Below are 12,920 nucleotides of genomic sequence, written 5' to 3'. Positions count from 1 at the left end.
CATTTTGGATCTTGCACAAGTCAAGGAAACAGGACTTTTTCCATCGCTTTCATTATACCCCTGCATGATACACACAAATTCTACATAAAATATATTATTATGAAAGTTACGAAGTGTCATAACTGTGTCTGTCATAACACCGAATAGGTTTAAGACCGATCTGTCTAAATGCCTGCTCTCTTATTCACCATTGCCAGTGAAAGGCTGCAAAATTTAGGCCTATGCTTGGTGCTTACGGCCATTGAGCAGGGAGGGATCTTTATCATCCCACACCTGCTGTGACATGGGGCCTCGGTTTTTATTTTTTTGGTCTCATACGAAGGACCGCTCCATTTAGTGGCCTTTTACGACAAGCAAGGGGTACTGAGGACCTATTCCAACTAGGATCCCTACAGCACCTTTTACCTATGAAACTCAGAAGCAACAGATGAAGTTTCATCCCGTACTAATGTGTAGGGGGACATTGTCAAGGATGTCTGTACACTATACCTCAAAGACCAATTTGCAGAAAGTTGATTAATGTGCTGTTTTATATGATATTTTCAGTTTTGTCCAACATTTGTCCAAACATCTTTTATCATACAATTATTGCTGATGACAATACCCTAGACACATGAACATATAGATTGCAAGCTTTTAAAGTCTATCATTGTGCATGACAACAATTCAACAAAATCTTAATTATTTAAATGGTTTGAAGATAATGGTATGAAATTCTGATCAATTGAGAGCCATGTTATGCTGGGCGAAAGGTAAATTGTAGCATCAAGTTTATTGATATACTGAATTTGAAACACAGGAAGAGGACTGAGGACAATGTGATTATTTTATGAGTGACAATCAGCAGCATTTTTTTTTTTTACTCCAGTTCAATGACCATGACAGGTCTTGGACATACTAAAAAAAATTTTTAAGAAAATAATTTTTTTGACATGTCTTAACCATATCCCTGTATCTCAAAAACAGAGAAAATTCAGAAGAGCTAGTGGACTACATTTTGTTAGTACTTATATATTAAAATTTAATAAAAATCCAACTTTTTAAACATCAATAGTGTCACAAAGGTCCTCCCTGTAGTACTATTTACATATTTATTTACAAATCTACATATATACAAGGACACGTTCACAAGTATATGAAATTCACAATTCAAAAATCACATGCTTTCACCTTCACTGTTAAACTCGATCTCCCCTTTCTCACGAGGTACCTCCTAATTTAGACCACTCACACAAGATCTTTCATAAATTTATCAACTCTTACTTTCATCTCTCAAACTTCGATCATTCAACAGAGACAGAAAGCATTCAAACCAATTAACTCAGAAACCCCTGACATTCGCTCTCCTCTCTAACTAACTCACACCCCTGGGAAAAGGCTAGGCGACCAGCGCCTTGCACCTGTTACTTCAAACACACACCCAATCTCTCTATTCCACGAAAATTAATTGACCAAGAGATATAGTTCTATTACAATAGAATTCAAATCATTGCTATAGACACAATATCACAATTAACCATTTTATTTGAGCAGTCGCCTTGTCATGCATTCTAGGAGACTAAAGCAGGTAACTTTAGCCCCGAGTTAGCATGGTCAACACTGTAAATTTTAGTATGGTTTACAATCATGTCAGTATGAAGCCTCCCAAATTTGCAAGTTTACCAAATAATCTTAGACTTGCATGCTTTTTTTTTTTTAAAACTCCATCAAATTATAGAAAATACCTTGTAGACCTGTGTTCTGCTTAAAATGTAAATTTTTAATTAAGACAATGAGTGAAAAATTATTGAGTGGGACATTAAACAACATAGAATCAATCAAATCAATCTAAATTTAAAAAGTGCTATTCTGTGCCACACAGTTATTGTTTTGCTGGTTGCTTTCATGCTCACATGTACATGCTGCTTATAAATTTGTTCATCGATTACAACCTTTTGTGCCAATAACTAGTATTTTATGCTTTGTCCCTTGTATCTCTTTTATCATAACTTTATTGGACAGTGATGTTTGTGTAAAATTACATTCAATCCCCAAATCCATATTTGTTATGATTATTTTCTTTTCAAGTCGAAAAACAAGCTCTTAAAAGCTGTTATTATTATTGAATAATTCAACTCAAAATAGACTTAAAAATTTCTGCACTTATCTGGTATGTAACAGCCTCACTGCCCTCGACACTCAATTTCCCAAGTAAATTCTGAATTCCGGACTATGTTCTTTACATTTAATCAATGTTGCAGAGGGGGTCACTCTCGTATCAAAGTGACATTTTAAGGTCGCATTTACACTGCAACCTTACAAACTCCAAATGATAATGTGTTTTTGTTAGAATAGTTCTCCGCTGCAAACGCATCGTTTTAGTTTCAGCAAGTGTCGCTTCAACATGATAATAATAATAATAAAAAAAAAAAATACCTGCAAACTTAAACGTTTAGCAAGTTCCATATCTGCTTTGAATTTCTCATCTTCGTTTTCTTCATCATCACTTATGACAACAAATTCAATGCCCTCCATTGACAAACCGCGTGCCAGTATAATCTTAGACCTAGTTTTCTGTTATCAACAAATGTTCCACCATCTTTACTTTCAACAATCGATGTCGTCACGAGGCATGGGAATCCCGAGAATTCGACCAATGAAATTACGCCGAATAAGAGAGCAGGCATTTAGACAAATCGGTCTTAAACCTATTCGGTGTTATGACAGACACAGTTTTGACACTTCGTAACTTTCGTGATAATATATTTTGTGTAGAATTTGTTTGTATCATGTAAAATGAAAGCGATGGAAACATGCCCTGTTTCCTTGACTTGTGCAAGATCCAAAATGAGACATGAGGGCTAAGATGCAAGGTGAAGATAACGAACAGTGATCAATCTCATAACTCCTACTAGATAGAATGTTCTATCGCTAAAATGATAATGTCCTACGGACCCGATTTAACGATAGAATGCGTCCTATATACCTGCAATGTAGCAAAATGAAAATTGCACACAGTGCATGTTTCGGTAAAATTATGTAACACATCACTCATATGCATTTGGAAAGTTATCTTAACGACCCACTTGGGCCGTTCTTATTTGCAAATTAGGTAAGCGTTCGTTTTTGGAAAACAGCATGCAGCAGGGTGTTCCGATGGCAGTTTCCGGTAAAATGGCAGTCAGTTCGAATTGAGAAAAGTGACATTTCAAAGTGTTGAGTTTACAATATTATTATACGATTTTTTACAGTGTTAAGGACTTACAAATTACCAATGAGGTTACTTGTATATAAATTTAACTTTAAATGTACGCGTTTATTCTTTGATAAGTTTAAAATCGTTTTGGAGCGATTCCGCAATTTTCTGCTACATTACGGGTATATGGGAGGTATTCTAACTGTGGTGAGGGCCTGTCCCGAGACACAGTTAGATTATTCTAACTAAACTCCTACAAGCAATACAAAATAGATAGTTGGGCAAACACGGACCCCTGGACACACCAGAGGTGGGATCAGGTGCCTAGGAGGAGTAAGCATCCCTGTTGACCGGTCACACCCGCCGTGAGCCCCATATCCTGATCAGGTAAACGGAGCCATCCGCAGTCAAAATCAGTGTGCCAAGAATGGCTTAACAATCGGTATGAAACACGTCAGACAGCACCCGACCAGGAGCAATGCGAGGCCGCACCGACGAACTAGATCGTTATAAAGACCATAGAACTTGCGAAATGCTGACCCCAATCGAGACTGTCGAAATCCCCGCACCATCAACTTGTTTGTCAGCAGCCCACCCCGATCCAAAAACCGACCACACCCAGAACAGGCCCCGAATCGGCCGAGACGCACAAACACCATACGCAGGCGACAATGGAACATTACTACACAAATGTGGGAAGCTGACGATGGAGAAGCCGAAACCACCCCGCCTGTCACACAGCCGAGTTGTCAGTCCACCGCCAATGTCTACTTTCAACAAAATATCTAAGTATGAAACAGAAGTGGATGACTCTGTAGTGTCCCTTATTTCGAGCTCAATTTGGCATTTAAGTATCTATATTCATAACAGGACAAACATTTCTTATAATAATTAATACTTAGCACCTAACGTGTAAGGAAAGAGCTCTTATCAAAACAACCAACACCTTGAAAAATTACACTTTAAAGTTGGTTTGTGTGCAAACGACCTCTGGCGGAAGTTTGATAGTTGATGTAACCAGTGCATTGTGACGTCATATTCCACGTTGGCGTTTCTTTAACTCACCGTGATTACGCGTCTATATGTGATAGTGTGTTATTTTAAACTGTTTTAAAACTTAAAATAATCTAAAAGTAAGTATTGATATACCAACTAAATAATTGTAAACAAATAAAGCAAATTAATCAAATTATTGCCACCAAAAAAAAAAAAAAATATCAAAAAGGGGGGTAGTAATATCCATACTTCAAGTGCCTGTCGTTTAAGGTAGTTTGAACTCTAACCCCACTTTTTAAAGTTCAAAACAAGACCTTGAAAAATATATGAAATTTTAGAAAATGACATTACTCCAAATATGTCCTTTTAAACTCTTGAGCAAATTTGATATGAATTCTTTTTTTCGCATATATCAAGTGCAAAAAGATCATTATTATTTCCATCACTCGTATTAATTTTTTTTAAAATCTGTATTGTTCACACGGGTAAACGCGTTATCGGCTATTCGGTTGTTATCGGACATTCGGTTCAATGATGATGTATGTTTGGGAAACATAGGGTAAGTTCATACGTGGTTTCTATTGATAAATATATATTATTACTACAGTAACTTGATCCGAAGAGTCGGATCACGTCGAAATGACAGGCGCAGATCATCAGATCACACGAGACGCGAAGCGCCAATCGGATCACGAGCTCGTCCTTTTCCGTTGCGGTTACGGAAATAGCCGAGTAGTTACGATTGGATCCGCGTCTGTCAACGAGACGTGATCCAACTCTTTGGATCAAGTTACTGTAGTAATGATAAATTTATCATCATCATCATCATAATCATCAACTCGATAATAATGAAGATGATAACTAATCCGAGATTCCTCCGACTCTTATCCCCGCTTTTATATTACGACATGTGCGGGGTAGAGTCAGCGCGGACTCCATAATGAAAAGACTTGTGAGAATTCAGCGACACCAGCTAGTGTCGCTGCTGTGCTTACCGTTTACATCTTTATTTCGCTGATCTAGATAGGATTCAGTTATTGGATGAATATTCCTCAGGTCAATCATGGCTACTTTGACGCCGATTGGAATTTTGTGTATTTATGTGCTGACGTCATGCGCAAAGAACTCGAATGGCGAGGAGGCGACCAAAGTGATGCTTCTTTTGTCAGTGTTAGAGCTCTTTACACGGCAATAGCATCAATTTAGTCGTGGTTAACCTTAATAACCTGTAGAATTAATCATCCGATAACCGAATTCTTGCGTCTTGGATGGTAAATCCACGAAATAAAGTTGTAAAAGGTAGGCAATGCAGCGACACTAGCTGGTGTCGCTGAATTCCCACTTTTCATTTTTGAGTCCGCTCTGACTCTCTCCCGCACATGTCACGATATAAAAGCGGGGGTAAGAGTCGGAGGAATCTCGGATTAGTTGATATTAACTTGATATATATCCTTACCAATGGAAACCAAAGTCGGACTTCTGAAAACTTTAAGGTTTCTTAAAACTAAACTAAAGCCAATCTGGATGTCATGGCTAAAAAAAAACCCATTTCATTCCTGGTAAATAAGCTAATAAGTGTGTGTATGTTGCACATATCCATAAAACTAAAAGGAAATAACCCAAAAATAATAATATTTATTAACTATGCGTAAATACCGATTATATCGATCATTGATCGATTTAGTTCTTCCGATTTTGACCGATTATCGATTATGAAATTTTTCCGATTATTCAACACTAAGTGAAATTATATTTTGTGTACGCAGTTTTGTTTGTGACGCGGTCAATATTTCCCACAAAAATTTTGTTGGAGTATTTTTTGATACTTATAAATTGTAAAAATTCTTGTTAGAAATAAAGTATTTCAAAAGTCTTAAGTTATAGATGAGTAATTAATGATACGTTTCAAAATATTGAATCCAAGGGCAATAACTCTGTTTCTATTGATTTCTTTATCAAGTATATTATGCGATCGATTTCCTTTATTTTTTTTACATACATTTTGTATATTTTTGTGAAGATATAGTTTCATGAAATTGTTATGAATGCTACTATATCGTCATAACCAGTTTTTATGAAATTTTAATTTTCTGACGGTGATATATGATTCTGTTTATGTACGTCTCTCATCTTAAAAAGTGTGATGACCTATGTATTTTATTTGATACATTGTTAATTTTAACTCTAATGAATGGAAACAAATACATGTACACTTTTCAAACTTGTATCAGATAAAACTGCGAGTATGGAGTCACCTTAAATTGGTGTTTTAGTGATAGAAGATTCGTATTCGTGTTGTTAAGTGTCCGGAACGAAGTAATAGAGATTTACATGTATAATCTTAGTATTTACGTTGCGTCATCCTCATCTGCTGGGTACTGCGTTGATGGATTTAATGGCAATTAAAGAGCTTTTCTGGTGACAATTTGATTGATTGTATATTGCTTAACGTCCCTCACGAGAGTATTTTACTTTTATGGAGACGTCACCAGGGCTGCAAAATTTAGGCCTATGCTCAGTGCTTATGGCTTTTGAGCAGGGGGGGGGGGTTCTTTATCGTGCCATACTTTGTAACACGGGACCTTGGTTTAAGCGGTCTCCTCCGAAGGACCGCCCCATTTAGTCATCTCTTACGACAAGCAGGGGGTAATGAGGACCTACTTGAACCTGGATCCACACTGGTAATTTGTATATGTGTGATTATAGCTGTCAGACAAAATAGTAAGGTAATACATGTATGGGGCATTTTATAATAGGAAGAGGGAGTTGGACTGATGTCAAGTTATAAAATGATCGAGTAAACTTTTTCCCCCCAAAAAAAATTTGATTTTTGAAAACATTTGAAAAATCTAAGCCCTCATTGAATCCGGATTTTATATTTTTGTTTCAGATCCAAAGGATGATTTCACGCTGTAGCTTCTCGACATTTGAACCTTTACAGGCTTGTAGGGATAAACATAAGCTTATATTATTCTATAAAATAATAAATGGTATAGCTCCACAGTATATGTCTGACTTAATTAAACCTTTTCTTCTAACTGATCATGTGTATAATCTCATGAGTTTCCGATAACATTCAAAACAATCAACCGGATTTCCGATAACGAATTAAAGACAAAACTATTGCTTGTAGATTGACAAAACTTGTTCCAACGGACACTGACCATATGTTGTTGACAGTAAGTAATGGTTGATAAATTGCAGAAAATGTCGGGCTGCATTTACATGCAATAAAGATTGCGACCAAAATGCCTAAAAAAATTGGTAAATTATACACTAGTAAATTTCCTATTCTTCTAGATCACCATTTTAGATTATATCAGCGCATTTTTCTTGACTTTTGATATTTACAGTTCAACGCAAACCGGTTGTCATGCCCTAAAAGAACGTCAATTACAATGATTTTGAACCAATGAATTTACCAGTCAGAAATGGTTATGTATCTACATGTACTTTATATAACGATTGATTTGAGTTGCTTATGTTGTGCTGACACCAACAGACCAATCAAGTTTAACTAATACGGGACTTTCGGGATATGGACTCACTCTGACTTTTTATCGGGCATTGAACGTAATGTTTGTAGGCTAACTCTCTGTTCATCTGGTCCAGCAACCAGATAGTGGGGCTATATAGATACATGTAGATCTGCAAAAAATAAATAAATCTTGCACTTAATGTTACAAACATGAAACTTTGTACAAATGCTCCATAGATATCACATAAAATTATGTCATAATATGACAAGCCCTTTTACTATTTATTCGTAAAATAAAATATCTCTTTAGATAAGAGAGTTATCACTTTACACTAGAGATATATCTCTACTGGTTGAAGAGATATCTCTGTAACTTAGAGGGATATCTTTTTACACTAGGGAGATATCTCTTTAACCAAATGAGATATCTCTCTAAACAAAAGAGATATCTCTTTAACTAAAGATATATCTCTTTACGCTAGAAAGATATCTCTTTCTCTTTGTGAGATATCTCGTAAAGCTAGAGAAATATCTCTCAAAGAGAAAGATATATCACTCTAGTATAAAGAGATATCTCTCTATCAATGTAAAAAGATAAATCTCTTTAAGTTAAAGAGATATCTCATTAAATTTTGAAAATGAGATATCTCTTTAACTTAAAGAGACATCTCTTTAAATCAAACAGATTTCCCCCGGTGATCATATAATGACTTCTCCCTGTTGCATCGCCTTTAAAATAATGTAACCCTATTTTTTAACCAATCAAAATGTCTCTAGTGTAAAAATGGCGGAAAAGGTTAAAGAGGTGGTTGGGGTAACATTATCAAGTTGCTGAGAGGCTGTAAATGTAAATCCAGTCTAGCTCACATATTCTATCAATTCATTGTCTTTGTTTTTTGTTACCTGTATACACTTCAGATGCGATAAACGCAAAACCTTCGCCCGGGATTACAGCCATCATGGTAAGATTTGCTTTGGCGGGCTTCCGGTTTAAGGAGAATTCTTTAAGTATCCACACTAATAAAAATATATTGGAAAAAGATATATTTTTTTCTTTGAGAGATATCTCTTTTTCAACAATTAAAGATTTATTTCTTATACTTTGAGAGATATCTCTCAAGGAATTCTTAGAGAGATATCTCTTTAAGTGAAGGAGATATTCCTCAAAGTTTAAGTGAAAGAGATATCTCTCAAAAGTGAAAGAGATATCTCTTAAAGTATAAGAGATATCGCTTTAAGAGAAAGAGGTATCTCTCAAAGTGAAAGAGATATCTATCTAAGTGAGACATATCTCTCTAAGTGTAAGAGATGTCTTGAAAAGTAAAAGACATATATCTCTAAGTGAAAGACATATCTCTCCAAGTGAAAGAGATATCTCTTTTTAGAGAGATATCTCTTAAAATTAAGAGATATCTCTCATTTTAAAGAGATATCTCCTTAAAATAAGAGATATTTCTTTAATCTAAAGAGATATTTCATTTTTCGAATAAATAGTAATAGGGCTTGCCATACTTTAAGAAAAATAAACATTAGTCACTTGTAACTTCGACAGAGATATCTCTTAAAGTTAAGAGATATCTCTTAAAGTTGAAAGATATCTCTTAACCTTAAGAGATATCTCTTTGAATTAGAGGGATATCTCTCAAAGTTAGAGATATGTCTTTAATTTTCGAATAAATAGTAAAATGGCTTACCATAGATATTGATTACTATCACATGACCGAGGTGTATAAACTTGGTCATTCCAGTACGTCTCGGAAGTTCCGCATTGAATAAATTCTGAGTCAATTTTAGGTGCAAAAAGGTCATGTTTAGAACACTGCAGCCTTGCATCCAAGGATACGCATCTAAATGCGCCTTTTTCCTCCATCTAATTTACACCCAGGAACTAAGCACCAATAGTGACTTGAATCATCACCTTAGGACTGTGCATAGCTCTTTACGGGCCGCCTGCTTGAGTTGACAACTTTGCCCTACCGTTGGTTATTATCACGTGACCGTGATTTGTATAAACGTCAATATTCTAATCGAACATTCCGGCACATCCCGAAAGTTCTGTATTGAATAAATCTTGAGTCAATTTTAAGTGCAAAAAGGTCATGTCTAATTCTCCTTCAATGTAAAAAATCAAAAATACACGTCTAAAAAGAATTGAAATTACTCCATATCTTAGATGCGAACCACTCTAAGCAATGAATAAATCCTGTAGTGCCGATATTACCTGACTACAATAAAAACTATTTAGATCTACATGTACATGTTTTTGTGAGCACTTCTCAAAACAAGTATGAGTTTTAAAAAATACATGCAATGTCGTGAATAATATGATGCATTTGTAAGTACCGGTACATGCACTATACATGTACATTGCATTATAATTATGTATTTATGTTTCTTACGAGATACGTACATGTATGTTTATTCAAACGCTCTTAAATATTTCCTACATGAAAAAAACATGATAGTTAGAATACGACAAATCAAACAGCAGTTAATGATAAGAACAGTAATTAATGGACAATTCAAGTTGTTTAGCATCTTTAACAACGATTATTCACAATTGTTCGCATTAGATGCCTAGATGTGGCGCCTGGTCACTCCCTGTTGACTTATAACATTCATGTATACATGCTACAGTTGAAATATATATAAGTCAATATTATTTCAAAGCCTAGTCTTTAATCAATTAAATGTAGACACCTAAGTGGACGTGGCTCTACTTGATTTCAGTAACGCATTGATACTGTTCCTCTTCAGAAACTCCTACGCAAGCTGAGTCAGTATGCTATTAACGGAAACATCAACTCGTGCCTGAATGACTTTCTTACCAACAGGTGTAAATGGTATGGAAAGTCACAGAGGACCCCCCAAGTCTTTGGAAATACCAGGTTAATTTTGGGATATGACCAAGTTGACATCCTGGGTTGTCAACATGGGTAGGTCAGGATTGATACAATGGATTATATAGACCATTACTTGGGGGTCCCCTGTGGCTTTTCATAAAATGGCGATGAATTTAAGGCAGCATGATTAGTGTTCGGCGTGCCTCAGGGAACCGTCCTGAGACCAGTCTTATTCCGATGTCATACCAACGACTTGTCGGATTCCGTAAAGTCAAGAGTACGTCTTAGCAGATTAATAGAGAATCTATCTCTTAATGTACATTGTATATTGTCACCGATATCTATTATTTACACCTGCTGAGTGTATAACTGCATATCAACCAATATGCTGTATTGCATAAGGAATAAAGAACTGAAAAAAAGATCACCGTCTTTTATATAGATCCATAAAGTTCAAAGCTGACTATGCTACCTTACTACAGGACCTCAGCAGCCTGGGAGAGCGGGCTTCAACATGGGGAATACGTTTTAAAACTAAAAAAGAGAAAAAAATAATCAACTAGAAGTCGACGAATTCTTACCCAACTTGACAATCACATTCTCCAGCTGCGGTGGTGAACTACCTAGCAAATGCATGTATCATGAAAATCAAAACAATGCTACACTCTGCATCCTCCGCCATAATTTTAAACACCGTTCGGAGTCATGCCGTAAGACCGCTTACTTAGTACCTGTGCGTTCCATCTTCGAACACAGCTTTATCGTACGGCACCCCCATTTTCAGAAAAAAATATACTAAAGGTCGAAAAACTGTAGCGTCAAGCATCCCGCTTTATAACAAGAATATCCAGATACCCTGATGCACAACACGTACAATGAATAGCCTGGACTTACCATTCCTTCAAGACCGGTGGAGGGTCCAACCCTTTAGTGTTTACACTTTTTCTGCAAGGTGGTCAAGGATGTTGGTACCAGCACTGCCATCTCATGAATACTTAACCCCGCTACGTGCCATTAGATTCAGATTGACTAATTTGCATAGTCATCTCCACATACTTGTAAGGTCATTGACATATCCTGTGTTTACAGGCCTAAGTAGATATCTGACCAGCTCAAAGTCGTATTTCATAATCAAAGGTCCGCTTTTCTCTATAATTGTAGGTCGACCTTTCTTATGTTCTATGTCGATATAACCATAGCTAATATCTTTTTAAAAAACCCAGATAAAACATTATAAAACAACTGCTATAAACCTTTGTAGCCTGATTCATCAGTCGGAAGTACGCCAGGAAAGAGTCATTTCTCCTACCCTCTTTAGAATAGTCATTGGCTGGTGCATGGGAACTATACTTAGATGTAGCATTGTCTTTCAAAATATGACAAGTTTTTGTCTAAACTTCTTGACAAGCAAAGGGGAAACATGCCTGAAAAAGTGCTCCTCCCCCGATTCTACATGCCTGTATACCTGACAACTCATCATCAACAACAAAAAACATTATACCCCTAACTCGTTTCCAGAAGATTTTGCTATTATGCTAATGACACCTGCTTGATATCAAGGATTAATGATTTGAAACAACATACAAAAACAAACAGAGGAAATTATCAAAAACAAACAAAACAGCGACCGAACAAGCCTAAATTCATGACAGTGAACTGTAAAATACCGACTGCAGATATGGCGACAGGAATACATGTAATGACTTACTTTGACTTTTAATCCACTAGATTTCCAGGAGTGGGGAACACTCCGTAGTTCAGCCCATGTAATACTGAAGAGGTATTAAAAAGACTTCAACCATCTTGGTACTTTTATTAGTAACAATGATGGAACAGCACAGGACAGGACCTAAAACAAGATGGAGATGGGATGGATATGATTTGGGAAGATGAAATGACAATATCACAACTAAAATCAGCCCTTAGATGGACACAAGATGGAAAATGAGGGTATAAAAGAAGACCTGGCGATGGTTATTGGCAAACTGATTTTGACTACGGAACAGTCCGTTTACCTGATCAAGATATAGGACTCACGGCGGGTGTGACCGGTCGACAGGGGATGCTTACTCCTTCTAGGCACCTGATCCCACCTCTAGTGTGTCCAGGGGTCCGTGTTTGCCCAACTCTCTATTTTGTATTTTTTATAGGAGTTATGAGATTGATCACTGTTAGTTATCTTCACCTTTCACGGTAAAGAGATGAGTTAACTACAGAGGACGGATATAGAAAAGGACACTGACCAGGGTTCCATGTGTATTGTGATATATACGAACCGGATAAGTTCATTTCTTATGTAACTATCTGAATTAGTCCGCGAATACATACCTGCGAGGCCACTTCGCTCCGACTCGTCAAATATCAATTCATTTTGCTTCGAGTCCGATCGAAAATGCACGGTGACCGTAGATTTGACAGAGTGACACCA

General features: G+C 36.4%; 1 protein-coding gene across 3 annotated transcripts in view; it reads right to left on the bottom strand.

The window, feature by feature from the left end:
• Positions 1–12,109, bottom strand: part of LOC125658326 (uncharacterized) — a 39,157-nt gene extending 27,048 nt beyond the window's left edge. Inside the window, exons 1-2 of one of the 3 annotated variants that reach the window (XM_056149294.1) lie at positions 9,344–9,662; positions 7,720–7,819 (exon numbers count right to left, since the gene is read on the bottom strand). Coding sequence is in view for 2 of the 3 variants with exons in the window: in XM_048889553.2 (XP_048745510.1) it covers positions 2,416–2,514 (99 nt within the window). In the remaining variant the exon portion in view is untranslated. Of the gene's footprint in view, positions 1–2,415; positions 2,639–7,719; positions 7,820–9,343; positions 9,663–11,386 lie in introns of those variants that run through there. The other 2 variants (XM_048889555.2, XM_048889553.2) reach the window with 2 other exon arrangements.
• Positions 12,110–12,920: the final 811 nt, after the last annotated feature.

Source organism: Ostrea edulis, chromosome 9, assembly GCF_947568905.1.
Source record: "Ostrea edulis chromosome 9, xbOstEdul1.1, whole genome shotgun sequence".
NCBI classification, from domain to species: Eukaryota; Metazoa; Mollusca; class Bivalvia; order Ostreida; family Ostreidae; genus Ostrea; species Ostrea edulis.
This window is presented reverse-complemented; position numbering and strand designations above follow the sequence as displayed.